The following is a 15,695-nucleotide window of genomic DNA, read 5'->3' on the forward strand; positions in this document are numbered from 1 at the left end:
ACTGTTTCCACTGTTTCCCCATCTATTTCCCATGAAGTGATGGGACCAGATGCCATGATCTTCGTTTTCTGAATGTTGAGCTTTAAGCTAACTTTTTCACTCTCCTCTTTCACTTTCATCAAGAGGCTTTGTAGTTCTTCTTCACTTTCTGCCATAAGGGTGGTGTCATCTGCATATCTGAGGTTATTGATATTTCTCCTGGCAATCTAGATTCCAGCTTGTGTTTCTTCCAGTCCAGCGTTTCTCATGATGTACTCTGCATAGAAGTTAAATAAGCAGGGTGACAATATACAGCCTTGACGTACTCCTTTTCCTTTTTGGAACCAGTCTGTTGTTCCATGTCCAGTTCTAACTGTTGCTTCCTGACGTGCATATAGGTTTCTCAAGAGGCAGGTCAGGTGGTCTGGTATTCCCACCTCTTTCAGAATTTTCCACAGTTTATTGTGATCCACACAGTCAAAGGCTTTGGCAAGTCAATAAAGCAGAAATAGATGTTTTTCTGGAACTCTCTTGCATTTTCCATGATCCAGTGGATGTTGGCAATTTGATCTCTGGTTCCTCTGCCTTTTCTGAAACCAGCTTGAACATCTGGAAGTTCACAGTTCACGGATTGCTGAAGCCTGGCTTGGAGAATTTTGAGCATTACTTTACTAGTGTGTGAGATGTGTGCAATTGTGTGGTAGTTTGAACATTCTTTGGCATTGCCTTTCTTTGGGATTGGAATGAAAACTGACCTTTTCCAGTCCTGTGGCCACAGCTGAGTTTTCCAAATTTGCTGGCATATTGAGTGCAGCACTTTCACAGCATCATCTTTCAGGATTTGAAAGAGCTCAACTGGAATTCTATCACCTCCACTAGCTTTGTTCGTAGTGATGCTTTCTAAGGCCCACTTGACTTCACATTCCAGGATGTCTGGCTCTAGGTGAGTGATCACACCATCAAGTCTCTTATTTGATCACTGAATTATCTGTCACTAACTCAAAATTACACCAACCCTGCTGTCAAAATCTCCACTTAAGATGTGTCTGAACATCAGTTCATCTTGCTGAAATAATCTCCCCTAGAGTTTCAATTTGGAGTTCCCCTGCTCCTATCTGATCTGGTTGGCCCCTGTAAATGGCACAGAGCTGGCTATCTTGGCTTTCTCCAGGATACTATTCATTGGAGGATTGCCCTGTCTCTCTCCAGAATGAATATCTTGTTTCCTAAATTCACTATGTTTCTTTCTTAGTTTTCTTCTTTATTTTGGTGGAGCACAATTTCTAACAGATTTGAGAAAGGACTTAGGGGAGTAAACTTGGGGAAAACTTGCATATCTGAATGTCTCTTTATTTTCTACCCTCACACTCGATTCATAGTTTGCCTGAGTACGGAATTCTACTTTGGAAATTATTTTCTCCATTGTCTTTCAGATCCCAGCACTCTTGTTGACAGATTTGAAACCATTCTAATGCCTATTCCTTTTTTTTTTTTCCCCTCTCCTCTCTGGAAACAGTTGGGATTCTTTTTCCTTAGGTTCTGAAATTTCATAATGATAAGTTTTGATGTATTACTAATTTCACTAATTTCACCTTGCACCTGGTGAGCCTGGTAATATGGAAATTCAAGTCCAAAAGTTCTAGATAATGCTCTCGGAGTTGCTGCTGCTGCTGCTAAGTCACTTCAGTCGTGTCCGACTCTGTGCGACCCCAGAGACAGCAGCCCACCAGGCTCCTCTGTCCCTGGGATTCTCCTTGCAAGAACACTGGAGTGGGGTGCCATTTCCTTCTCCAATGCATGAAAGTGAAAAGCGAAAGTGAAGTCGCCCAGTAGTGTCCAACCTCTGAGCCACCAGGGAAGCCCCCTAGCGACCCCAGCCATTGCTAATTTCCTCCCTGCTGTTTTCTCTGTTCTTTATTATTTCTATTCTAACACGGTGAGCTTTACTCTATGTCCCTTTCTTTGTCTCTTTTACTCTACTTTCTGGGAGATAATTTCAACTATTGAGTTTAATGTTTGCCATCTTTTTTTTTTTAATTTCTAACAGCTTTCCTTTGTTTTCTCTTAATATTCCTCATTTTTTAAAATTCTACCCTATTCTTGTTTCATGATAGAAGTATCTTAAAATATTTATAGGTAGTTGTTGCATTTTCTGGTCATTTCTCTCTCTCTCTTTTTAGGTTAGAGTCTTTCTTCACAAATCTGGTCATCTGTTTATATTTGAGTTGGGGAACCAGACAGATGATTGGAAGTTCTGGGACTTTCTGACTGAATATCAATGAGGCTAGATCACTTCTACACACTTCTGATAACTGATTTTTCTGCTGACAGTAAGCTTGGAAACCTTCTGTTTTATTCTTTGCAGACTGTAAAGCTCAAATCTTTCATGGGAGGGTGAGCAATCATCAGCTTAGCTGGGTCAGGGAAGTAAGCTGTAGATCTAGCAGCTTCTCTAACAGAGTTCACCTATCTTTTTCATGTGAGTTCCTTCCTCTATCCCCAAGTCCTTTGTTCCCTCTTCCAGAAGTAGATGATGCTGCCCATTTTGAGCCTTTTGGGACTGGCAGTATATATTGAGTCAGTTTCTTGGTTTTCCCCATTACTGACTGAGGACTTCAGCATTTTTAGTTTTGATAATCATCTGCCACACATCTATTTGTTCTCCATGCTCTAGGATTTTGTTGCTGCTGTTTCCTCTCCCTTTTTCTGCTTCCTTATGGACATACAAATTCTAGAAAAATATCTATTTAGTGTCATTTTAGTGGGATTTCATAAGGGAGCAAAGGAAGATGCATTTATTTAATCCACTGATAAGAATGAAATGCAAACTAAACCCTGCAAGATTTAACTGGACAATTAAACATAACTCTAGCTACCATACAATAGTCCACATTCAATTAATTCTTCCCTTCTTTCTATCTGTTCTCTGTCAGGATTTACTTAATCATCCCTATGGACTAGAATCCATTTCACCTTACTAACATACATATGAACTGAAAATAGAAGTAATCCTAAGCTTCATTCCTGGGAAATAAGATGGCTAATGTTCTCATAGAAGGGTTAGATCATTACCTGCAGTTTAACGTTCTTCCCTGCTGTACAACTAAAGTAGATGTGATTTCACCATCGAGTTCTCCAAGTCTTGGGATATTACCAATGTTCGTACACAAAAGGTAACCACAAAGCACATCCCTGTGTTAGAAAAGTACCAAGTATTTACTTCTTCCCTCAAAGATACAGCAAAAGCCATACAGTTAGAACAATAATGTTATCTTACTTAAGCATTTGTTTTTTTCATCAACTGTACTATTGCTTCAAATTACAAGCAAAACAAAATAACCTCAGATTAGTTTACTCCCAGCTTTAAAAACTGTCTTCTCTGAAACGTTTGGTGCACCAAAATCCCAACTATGTTCTAGATTTTCCTTTATTGTCCGCTAAGTATTTATCTAAAGAAAATTACCCATCAAATGGACTTCTTTTATATCTGAATCTCTTTCCTCATTACACATCACAGGATATACTAAGACATCAAAAAAAAATATTTGATAAGTGAATGAATGAACTTTGAATGAGGATTCTTTTAGAATACAGTGTTTTCTTCAACCAATGGCACCAGAATTAAAGAACAGATTATATACTTTGTGGCTTCTCAACCACATAGGATGATTCCTTTTCCAATATATTCCACTTCTCCCCCAGTTAGCACATACAATTCTAATTTAACTTGTAACATATTTTCATTTGTGTTAACTACTATCTTACATATTCTCTATATTTAACACATTTTAATCATTAAGATAGATAATGATAAACATATTCTAATAAATGTCTTGCAAAGACTTATTAGCAGGCCAGCAATTATATATGGAAATATTAGACTTTATCATATAGAAAAAGAGAAAAATTAAGACTTGCATCTATCACCAACATAGAAAAATATGTATTATTGTATTAAAAAAATTGTTAAAAGTTATATCATCACATTATTGTATATATCATAAATAAAAATGCTTTTTAACATAGAAGACACTCAACATTTTTCATTGGAGTTTACTAAATACTTTAGTATAATATTAAAAACATTAGATGATTTTTATTCTTAAGGAAATTATACTCTGGGTAAGAAGAGAAATTACATACATTAAACATCTATAAAACATAGAGTTAGTGACAAGAACCATAAAAGTAATGCAAAGGATGCAGGAGAAGAGGGAAGTGTGGGGAAATAAATAATAATAAATAAAATAATCCAGAAATAATTTACAGAGTAAGTGCTATCCAAAGGGATGGGGATGGGTAATTTGGGGATAGGTAAAATTTTTTTATGGAGTATATAGGGTACTTCCTAAAGTATGACTAGCACACATACCCGTGTGGAAGTGCTGCTGCTGCTGCTGCTAAGTCGCTTCAGTCGTGTCCGACTCTGTGTGACCCCATAGACAGCAGCCCACCAGACTTCCCCATCCCTGGGATTCTCCAGGCAAGAACACTGGAGTGGGCTGCCATTTCCTTCTCCAATGCATGAAGGTGAAAAGTGAAAGTGCAGTCATTCAGTCGTGTCTGACTCTTCGCGACCCCATGGACTGCAGCCCACCAGGCCCCTCCGTCCATGGGATTTTCCAGGCAAGAATACTGGAGTGGGGTGCCATCACCTTCTCCAGTGTGGAAGTAGGACAATAAAATATATTAGAAATGGCAAGGTTTGCTAGACTTTGAAAGAGTAGAGAAGAAGAAAACAAAATATGTAGGTTGGGGAAAATTATGGAAGAGGTACAGTGCCGACCTAAGGCTCCATTTCATGTATTAAGCAAGATGGTATGACATTTAGCAAAGTGGTTAAAAGAGAATTCTAAAATCAGACTGCTGAATTCTAATTCTGCTCCTATTATATCCTAGCTACATGACCTTAGTCAACTTAACTGTCTCAGTTTCCTTCTACATAAAACAAGGCAAACTGCCATTAAGATTAAATGACATCACTTATGTAAAGTGTAATACAGTTCCTAACACACAGTGTGCACTGAATAGATGTTATTCTTACTATCAATTAAGTATGTGGAACCAGTGAAATTTGAACAAAGAACTGACATGGTCAAAAGGTTCAGTAAAAGATTATTTTGATGGGATCATGCTAGACACTGCTGGCAGAGAAAACTAAGAGGTTTCTGTATTAGTTGAAGAATTGACATAGGTCTTAATTGGGGTAATGCAATAGGCACAGAAATGAAGAGATGAATTAAAGACAAATTGTGGAGGAGTGAAAGAGAAGAATAAACATGATTTGTCATTTGGATTATGAGTCAGAGAGAAGGTAGCATCAAGGATCACTCTGAGGCTTCTAAACAGGAGAATGAGATATTAAGATCTCTGGGGAAAAGAGTTCTCTATTAAAGTCAGCATCAGATAATTCCATCAGCATTGAGAACATTCTGTTGGCTTTAATTTTTGTTGCCTTTGAGATGCTGACAGCTGTCTTCTAGGTGAGAAAGACCTAAGGCAGCCATAGGCATCGCTTGAGCCTTAGGAGAGAGGTCAGAATACATATTGAGATTCAGAAACCCTCTGCAAAGGTGCTGTTGGAACTCTGGGAAGAGACGAGGGAAAGAGAATGCTTTATGGCATGCAGAAAACAGGGAAGTCCTGGTTGCCTCAGAAGTAGTGCCTGGAACTGAGGTATAAACTCAGCCAGTTTCTCCATCTCACCGTTTGTTGCACTGTATCCACGTGTCTTTGTCTTTCCCACAGTTACCCTTCTCGGTGCCTTCTATATTCAGTTTCTCATAGCAGTATTTGTCTGATGACATCACATCTGAAGCAGAATAGAGTTTTCTGTCAGTGAGAGATATGCCACGTGAGCTGTTCAACTCTTTGCAGTAAGGGGAAAACACTTGTGAAGAACTCTCTTCTTTCACTACAATGTTACCAATTGCAAAGGTTGTATCCATGCTTCACAAGAGTTCCCCATACCAAAACTATCCATCACTTGCATACATTTCTCACAACTGCTCATTTAAAACTTGAAAACAAATCTATTTAGATCTTTGATATGATTCAGGCTGTAAGTTCTGAGAATAACACTCCTGAGAATATAGCCAATAACTGGGGAAAGATGCTACCAAATGGTTCACTGACAAATGTTCAATGCTTTAATCTCAGTGCCAGATATAAAGCATGAATTTTTCACTCAGCAACTTTTATGAATCATAAAGACAACTTTATTAAAAGAATGATCCACAATAATTAAAGACTCAAGAAACAGCAGTATTTCCACTTTGTTTATTAATTCTTAACGGCTATTAAAGAGTTACTCTGCTTGTAAGCAAACCTGAATTCATGTTAAATCTCCGACTATCAAATAACATTTTAAGTCATGTCAGAATTTTTGTCAGGATTTTATTTTTGCTAAAGCCAAGGTCAGTTGATGGAGCTATCCAAGATTTAGATCAAAACAACTTTTGCAAACTAATCAAAAGATGACTGTCAGAATATATTTTTTAAACTGATAATGTTTGGTAGTTTCTTTTCCTACTTCTTGCTATCAGCCACTAATTTTTCTCAAGAGGAGGAAGCAAAAACCATATTTCTTTGTCCAGAGCACAAGCCTACATAACTAAAATGTTCTCCCATCCCAGTGTTTCTCTAGTTGTTCAACAGAGAGCATACACTTCCATTCCCAAAAGGATTAGAGCCAGTCTTTGTGACAGTTAATGGTTATCATTATCTTCACAGCTTGCTTTCCAATATAAATCATCTTTTGAAAGAGTTTGAAGCAAACACTTCTTTCAGAAGGGCCAGTAATACTTCTGGAAAAACATAGCATTTAAATATGCATCTAAATTAAATATGTTTTAGATATAAATGTTACATATTTCCTTCTGAAAATCTGCCAAAGTTTGAAGGGAATAACATTAAAATTTCTTTCTGATATGATAGAGTTACCTTAGCAGAAATTCACCTATAACTAGGAAAACCAGCTAGAGTTTAAGAAAGAGAGATAAGAAAGAAAATGCAATTCTACCTAAAAGGCTACACAGTTCTTATCCAAGGGTGCCCAACTTGGGGTCCATGTCCATTCCACATGGTTGATGGGTTTTGCCTAAGGATACTAAGTTAAAGACAGCATAAGAGGATCAGAAATCCAGGTTTGCTTTGTTCTCCAAGTTGCATACCCTGGAATGGATTTTATCTGCCTGGCAGCAAAGCCACTTTCCATCCAAAGACATGGCTAACTAGCCAAGACATACAGAGCTGAGTCTTATCAAAGGAGGTGCTTTTCTCTAATTTCCACAAAAGTGTTCCTGCTGCAGTGGCTCTGAAAGTCCCTGAGTCATAATAAAGTGGTTGAAAAATTACTTCCATCCAGTTCACATGCCCTCGGGCCAGCTACCACACTTGGAGAAGGCTCAAACCTTGTTATTTACTCACTTTGCCCCCAGATGTATTTGCATTGTCTATCCCTGGTTTTACATCTTCCTCCAAAGCAAATTCCCTAAAACGGAAAAGCATACCCGTTAGCAGCACAACGTCTACTTCCATCAGGTAACTGAAAAATATGACTAAGAAAACTAGTAGATGAGTATTATAAAGGCATTTTACCTTCAGAGTTGACTACAAAACATTTAATATGATCTTCCTACTTTGATGAGACTTAGTATTTCTTTTGTGCTGGTATATAGGAAACATTTAGGTAAAGATGAAGTAACCTACCTGGACACCATCACATGAATAACCATCCATCTTATGAATATTGGGGGCACACTAGGAAAAGAAAACAGAAATATGAACCAAATACACAGCAAGATATTAAGATGAGCTAATCTCTTTAAAGGTTTTCGTTTTGAAAATGAAGTCTCATAATACAGGGTATCTCCCAAATCATCTGAAAAAAAAGAAAAAAAAAAACACAAGATCAAGAGAAAACAAAAGGAAATGTAACAATTGATGCATTTTCCCCTAAAAATAGGGATCTACCAGAGGAAAAGAGCAGTTGATTTGTAAATCCTTATTTACAAATAAAAAGAACCAACAGCAAAGACTCAGCTAACTTATACAGACACACGACTTCTCAGAGCAAGAAAACGAGAGCACAAGACAAAGCCAGAAGGATGCCACCAGATGGAGCAATAGATATGGTTTCCTCTTTCTTAACCATGAGAAGTAACAGTTTTTATACATAAAATGATTCTCAAGTGAAAGTCTACCTTGGACATGTCAGAAAAAGACATGTTTTATAGCCATCCCCTGCCCCCTGACTTTTCTTCCCTTGGACCAACTGCGGAAAAGACTGCAAAAGATTGCAAAGCATTCCTATCTGGATAGAAATGTAAAAAAAAAAAAAAACAGGAAAAATGAAAGACTAAAGTCTCTAATATTCCCGCCATCCAGAGACAACTATTTTTTATAATTTGGTACATTTTTTCCTCTACCTTTTTCAACATAATGTGGTATTTTATAATATAAGTATAATCAGATTATAGATAATGCTTTATATTCTGTTTCAGCCCTTTACTTTCATCATGCAAATTTAATTGCATCATAATAAACTTTTTTGTAGGTGTCTTAATAGCTATAACACATTCCCTGAGCTAACAAGTCATATAATCAATGTATTAAAATATTTACTTACAAGTATCTCAAATTATGCCATTACAACCAATGCAACAAGAACACCTTTGTATGCACATAATTTTCAGATTTAGAATTCTTTTGAAATCCTGCTTATCACATAATTACATTTTAAAGAAGTTGCTTTAATATACTTTCATTCCCAGAGCCCATTAGGTAATCATTCATTGTATCCCCATCCTCACTAGGTGTAAGCTTAGGAAAACAATGCTAATTAGCCAGTAAGAATGCAAATCTTTAATCTCTTAAGATGACTGCTTTTAAAATAAAGCATTTTTAATGCTTAAAGTAGGGCTTCCTGGGTGGCGCAGGGATCAAGAATCTGCCTGCCAATGAGGAGATGCAACAGATGCGGGTTTGATCCCTGGGTCAGTATGATTCCCTGGAGTAGGAAATGGCAACCCGCTCCAGCATTCTTGCCTGAAAATTTCCATGGACAGAGGAGCCTGGCGGGCTACAGTCCATGGGTTAGCAGAGTCGGACGTGACTGTCTGAGCATAGCACAGATAAACCACTACTAATTCTCTTTGCTCTAGAGAAAATAGATTTGGACACTCTTCACTTTGCATGGCTCCAGTGTGAAGGAATTTCACTAACTATGGTTTTGTTAAATAATACCAGTACCCCAAGGACACATTCAATTTCAGTTACCATAGTAGATTAAGTATGAATAATTGCACAAAGAACAAATTTTGCTATTAGCTCTTCAGTCCACCAGTCGCTTGGTAAATAAGATACGGCCATCACGGTCAACAGCCCATCTAGGTGCTTCTTTCAACGTCTGTCAGGATTGACCACTGAGCATCTGTTCATTCAGTTCATGTACAGATAACAAAGGACATAGCTTGTTGCCCTTCTGTCTCTGGGTGATACCATGTGACATCTTATAATAAAACTGAATAGTTGAAAGAGGAAATTGGCCAACAAAGGTGAAAGTGCAGCAAAGAAATGAAAAGTGATAACACTGGAAGAGAAATGAAAATCAAATGTAAATAGCATTACAGAAAAAAAAAAAAAACCAGTGACTATGGGAATGGGATGCTGACACCACTGTTCAGCAAAAAAATTCCCACTCACAACTTCACATCTCTTGGATATTTCACAACATTGAAAGCACAAAGGATCATGTCAAAAAATTGGCCCAAACTTAGAAAGGAGAGTAGCAATTCAACAAGGCATAGGTAAGATGCTCATTAAGTATCATTACGTTTCTGACCAGGAGAAGGCAAGCACGGCTCAAATTACCGATAAGTTTTTTACAAAGAAATAAAATGTGTTAATTTTCAATATTTTCATTTTAATTTAATGTGAGCTAAATAAATATTAGTTCATTTTTTTTTCATTTCCCTATTCATTTAAGTCCAACAGTAAGGGAGTTTTTAATCACCTGATATTTTTTAAAGATCACAGGATAACTGTAAATTTTTCCATTGATTACTACAATACTTCACATGGTTTCAGCTTTCATGGTCACTTCTGTGATCCTGCATTACAATGCAAATCAAGGACTGCCTGTATACAAATACACTGAGATCTGGGATCCCCTGTCAAAGTTTATTAACTTCTGTATCTTCCCTGAAGTGAAAGTGTTAGTCATTCAGTCATGTATGACTTCTTTCAACGCCATGGACTGTAGCCCACCAGGCTCTTCAGTCCATGGAATCCAGGAGTGAATACTGGAATGGCTAGCCGTTCTCTTTTCCAGGGAGTATTCCTGACCCAGGGGCCCATGTCTCCTGCATTGCAGGCAGATTCTTTACCATTTGAGCCACTAGGGAAGCCCTTATCTTCCCTGCTGCTGCTGCTGCTAAGTCGCTTCAGTCGTGTCCGACTCTGTGCGACCCCATAGATGGCAGCCCACCAGGCCCCGCCATCCCTGGGATTCTCCAGGCAAGAACACGGGAGTGGGTTGCCATTTCCTCCTCCAATGCATGAAAGTGAAAAGTGAAAGTGAAGTTGCTCAGTCGTGCCCGACTCTTAGCAACCCCATGGTCTGCAGCCCACCAGGCTCCTCCATCCATGGGATTTTCCAGGCAAGAGTACTGGAGTGGGGTGCCATTGCCTTCTCCCCTTATCTTTCCTACTGACAACTAAATGATATTAAATTCAAAAGCAGCAATTAGTGGCAAGCTGTTTCAGGTAAATAAATGTCAAGACAGGCCCTGTCTCAGAACCCAATATCCTGCAGTTCTCTCTGCCTTATCTGACTCGTTTCAACCAGTTGAAGAGAAAGAGTCTTTCTGTTTCTTCCTTCACCAGCTAGACTAAACACAAAAGCCTTTTATTCCCTACTTTCAACAAAAACAAAATAGTTAAGTCAGATATACAGTCTTAAGATTAGTTCAACATTAAGACAAAATCACACTGAACATCTGCTCAAGCTTTGATTATTGAAACTTCAATTCCCAAAAAATTAATGAAAAGAGAGAAAGAGTTGACATGAAAGAGAAACGTGAATATCTTGCCCATTTCCATTCCATCTGAGGGTCAGTTCACTAAACAAACTCCAACTTTTCCCCCCGTGGATTCAAAGGAAATTATTCATAAGTTACCTGGCTTGAATTTCCCGAGCATGTTTCACGAATATCACAATCATTTACTGCTTCACGGCACACGGTTCCCATAGGCTGAAACTAAAATGAACAAAACTCAATGTGCAAAACTGTCAAAGGAAAAAAAAAAAAAAAACCTCTTACAGTATCATCTTCAAAATGTAAAATGAAATTTTTTTGGATTGGAATACCTTAAACTAGTTTAAGATGAAAATCTGTGAAAACCATAACTACTGCATGAAAATGTTAATTTAATAGTTCTCAGGGCGAGTTTCTCACATATGAAGTAATTTGCATAGTCATCACACATAGCTTACAAGATCTAGCTAAAATAGGATGTGCTTGATGGTACATCTCTACCAGAAGGACAAGCCAGTCCAAGTTCCAGCAATTCTTTCTTCCAACTAGATTATGGATTTATACTTTATCCCTCATTCTTACTGGCACTTTTATCATATTATTATTTTTTACCTCATCAGCTAAGAATTTGAAAGTTACATTTTGGACTGAATTGTAAAACTTAGAGGAAATGGCAAAGCTATTTCCTCTCATGATTTCCTTCACCATCTTCTCTTCCTGCATCATTTTTTTTACAGATCTATAGCTTGGTGTTTCACTCCCTTTTAATGCTTCTATTATTTGTACCTGTCTGTAAGACTCTTCTTTGGTCTGTTTTCAACTCAAATATTTTTTTTAAGTGTAGGAGTCATACAAATAAACTTGTATGCTTGTTGGATTCATCAGTTGCAAGAGTATTAATTAAAACAAAACAAAAAGAGATATATAAAGCTACCATCTTTCTCTTTTCCTCTTCAATCCCACTCTTTCTTGCTCTGCTGCTGCTGCTGCTAAGTCACTTCAGTCGTGTCCAACTCTGTGTGACCCCATAGACGGCAGCCCACCAGGCTCCCCCATCCCTGGGATTCTCCAGGCAAGAACACTGGAGTGGGTTGCCATTAAGGTTACTATTTGGGGCTGGGTCCTTCTATGTTTCTAACTCTGCTCACACAAGCATATACAGTATTCTAGACCCCTTCTCTCCCCCAACACACACCCACACACAACTTCTATCCTCTCTCCCTGGTTCACCACCCTCCAGGCAGTTGAGTCTCCTGCTGCTCATAGAACATGAGCAGCACAGTGCCAACTCCAGTCAGGAATTCAACAGATACTTTTCAGAAGAGCTGAACAAAATTTTGTGTTTGTTCATTCATTCATTGAGCATTTACTAGGCACTTAAAATGTGCTAGGCACAGCCAGTGGAGATTTAACAGAAAACAAACACAAGAATCTTGTTGGCAAGAAACTTAGAATTTAGTGGGGATGACATCACTCTAATGGCAGAAAGTGAAGTGGCACTAAAGAGCCTCTTAATGAGGGTGAAAGGGGAGAGTGAAAAAGTTGGCTTAAAACTCAATATTCAAAAAATGAAGAACATGGTATCTGGTCCCATCACTTCATGGCAAACAGATGGGGGAAAAGTGGAAACAGTGGCAGTTTTTATTTTCTGGGGCTCCAAAATCACTGCAGACAGTGACTGCAGTCATGAAATTAAGACTCTTGCTCCTTGGAAGGAAAGCTATGACAAACCTAGACAGCATATTAAAAATGTGATGTCGGCAGAGACATCACTCTGTTGACAAAGGTCCATATAGTCAAAGCTATGATTTTTCCAGTAGTCATGCATAGATGTGAGAATTAGACCATAAAGAAGTCTGAATGCCTAAGAAGTGATGCTTTCAAACTGTGATGCTGGAAAAGACTCTTGAGAATCCCTTGGTCAGCAACAAGATCTAACCAGTCAATCCTAAAGGAAATCAATCCTGAATATTCACTGGAAGGACTGATGCTGAACCTGAAGCTCCAATACTTTGGCCATCTGATGCAAAGAGCCAACTCATTGGAAAACACCCTGATGTTGGAAAAGACTGAAGGCAAAACAAGAAGGGGATGGTAGAGGATGAGATGATTAGATAATGTCACCAACTCAATGGACATGAATTTCAGCAAACTCTGGGAGATAGTGAAGGACAGAGGAGAAGGTGTGCTGCAGTGAATGGGATCACAAAGAGTCAGACACAACTTAGCAACTGAACAACAACAACAAATAGGCCATAAAAATAAGGAAACAAGCAAGATAAGTTAACTTCATATACTCTGGTTCTCTTCCTCCTGGGAATTGCTACCAGCTACAATTCTAGAACTTCTGAGGTAGAAGTATAAGCAGATTTAAGGTACAGTTCATACAAGAGTGTAATGTTCACGAATTGTCCAGAAACGTCCAAAAATCAGCATGGTAAAGGAGGACTTGTGCTAAGTGCTGGGGTGAAACAGTAAATCAACCCAAATCACTGCCCTCTTGGAATTTTCATGTAATTAAAAGAGAAAATGAGTAAAGAAGTAAATAAGCAATATTTTACAGAAGGAGTTCCCAAATCATGCCTCGAGGACAATTTTGGTTGCCTGTTTGCATTGTATATGAAGTTTTATTAGAACACTGCCACATATGTTTGCTTCTGTATTTTTGATGGCTGCTTTCAAAGAAAGAGTTGAGCAACTGACATAAAGACCTTATAACCCACAAATTTGTCCCTTTACAGAAAGTGTTTGTTAACTCTGACTTATAGATAAATTATTACAAACACATATTAAAAAAAACAAAAATACACATGCTTCCTCATTTTGTTCTTCTGATCCCTCTTTTTCATTCGCTCTTCTGCTTCTGACTCCTCTAGGAGCCCAGGGTGGGGTGAGAACGGAAGTATGGGGTAGACAAAGTGGCAGAAAAGATCTTACTTGACTGGTAAAGTTGTGACTCATATTCTAAGATAGTTAACCACACCATTCTATTTTATGTATTTTAATTCTATTATTTTGTACTTGCTCCTTTCAGTGATTATATCACAAAGAGCTTAATTCTATAAATCCAAGAAAAAATGGCATAATTGACTGCATTTGATGGATCAGTCAGTTTAGTCGCTCAGTCGTGTCCAACTCTAAGACCCCATTGACTGCAGCACGCCAGGCCTCCATGTCCATCACCAATTCCTGGAGTTTACTCAAACTCATGTTCATTGAGTTGGTGATGCCATCCAACCACCTCATCCTCTGGCATCCCCTTCTCCTCCCACCTTCAATCTCACCCAGCATCAGGGTCTTTTCAAATGAATCAGTTCTTCACATCAGATGGCCAAAGTGTTGGAGTTCCAGCTTCAGTTTGATGGATGGGCAGACTTAAAACATTGAGGATTAAAGTATATCATTAGGAACCCCTAGATGGCAGTTAATGGAGAAAGCAATGGCACCCCACTCCAGTACTCTTGCCTGGAAAATCCCATGGACGGAGGAGCCCGGTAGGCTGCAGTCCATGGGGTCGCTCAGAGTCAGACAGGACTGAGCTACTTCACTTTCACTTTTCACCTTCATGCATTGGAGAAGGAAATGGCAACCCGCTCCAGTATTCTTGCCTGGAGAATCCTAGGGACAGGGGAGCCTCGTGGGCTGCCATCTATGGGGTCGCACAGAGTCGGACACGACTGAAGCGACTTAGCAGCAGCAGCAGCAGATGGCAGTTGGAGAAACTAACAGAATAAACAGTTGAGGTAGACAAAATGAAAAACTATGTTTCACATTTAGTTTGGTCTTCGTTTTTTAGAGAGTGCTTTCAGAGACCTCTGCCAGTGCCTTGCTTCTCTTAAAACTCTGCCAGAGACACAGCGGTAAAGTGGGAACAACAGAAACTGCTGCCAGCAGATCTGGGGTGTAACTGCACATTTATTCTTTACTAGCTGAGTGAGACTATGCAGGTTATTTCACTTCCCTGAGATTGGCATTGCTCAGCTGGAAAAAATATAGACAATAATATCCATCCCCAAAGTGTAGCTATGAGCATTATCTAAGACAGCAGTCTCAACCAGAGGATATTTGGCAATGTTTAAGACATTGTGGTGTCATGACTTGGAGGGATGCTGCTGGAAACTAGTAGGTAGGAGTCAGAGATGCTGCTAAATAGCCTACAAGACATAAGATAACCCTCACGATAAAGAACAATCTGGCCAAAAATGTCAGCAGTGCCACAGTTAAGAAACCTGGATACAGGATGATATACTTTGCAAGTACTTAGTACAGTTTCTGGCACACAATAGGGTATTAAATATGATAGGTTCATATTTTGCCCTCTCTTAACTCATTAGAGCTGATCAATCAGCAAAGAATCAGTAAGAGAATGCTGTGCATATTTATTCATTCATTCAGCAATTATTTACTGAAGTCTTGTTCCAATTACAGTCTAAGTGCCTGGCTCTGCCTCTGCAAAATGTACAGACTGGAGGGAAAGAAAGATATTATATCTTAGAAATAATATAAAATTATACCAGATTTTATATGAGAAAAGAAAAAATAGATTTCTTTGAGCAAGGTAAGCCCAAATTACCATAGTCTTGATATAAAGGCTTAACTATTTGGAGACAGGCATGAGGATGTTATTGGGAGAAGGAAAATAGCCAAGGTGTGTAAAGATGCTTTGAACAGTGATGT

General features: G+C 38.5%; 1 protein-coding gene across 4 annotated transcripts in view; it reads right to left on the reverse strand.

The window, feature by feature from the left end:
• ADAM22 (ADAM metallopeptidase domain 22) overlaps window positions 1-15,695 on the reverse strand; it is a 238,154-nt gene that overhangs the window by 41,010 nt on the left and 181,449 nt on the right. For all 4 annotated transcript variants that reach the window (XM_010855352.1, XM_010855353.1, XM_010855351.1 and 1 more), the window contains 5 exons: window positions 11,160-11,240; window positions 7,690-7,740; window positions 7,408-7,471; window positions 5,686-5,791; window positions 3,052-3,171 (listed from right to left, as the gene is read on the reverse strand). In XM_010855352.1, coding sequence (XP_010853654.1) covers window positions 3,052-3,171; window positions 5,686-5,791; window positions 7,408-7,471; window positions 7,690-7,740; window positions 11,160-11,240 — 422 coding nt within the window. The remainder of the gene's footprint in view (window positions 1-3,051; window positions 3,172-5,685; window positions 5,792-7,407; window positions 7,472-7,689; window positions 7,741-11,159; window positions 11,241-15,695) is intronic.

Source organism: Bison bison, unplaced genomic scaffold, assembly GCF_000754665.1.
Source record: "Bison bison bison isolate TAMUID 2011002044 unplaced genomic scaffold, Bison_UMD1.0 scf7180017864364, whole genome shotgun sequence".
NCBI lineage: Eukaryota > Metazoa > Chordata > Mammalia > Artiodactyla > Bovidae > Bison > Bison bison.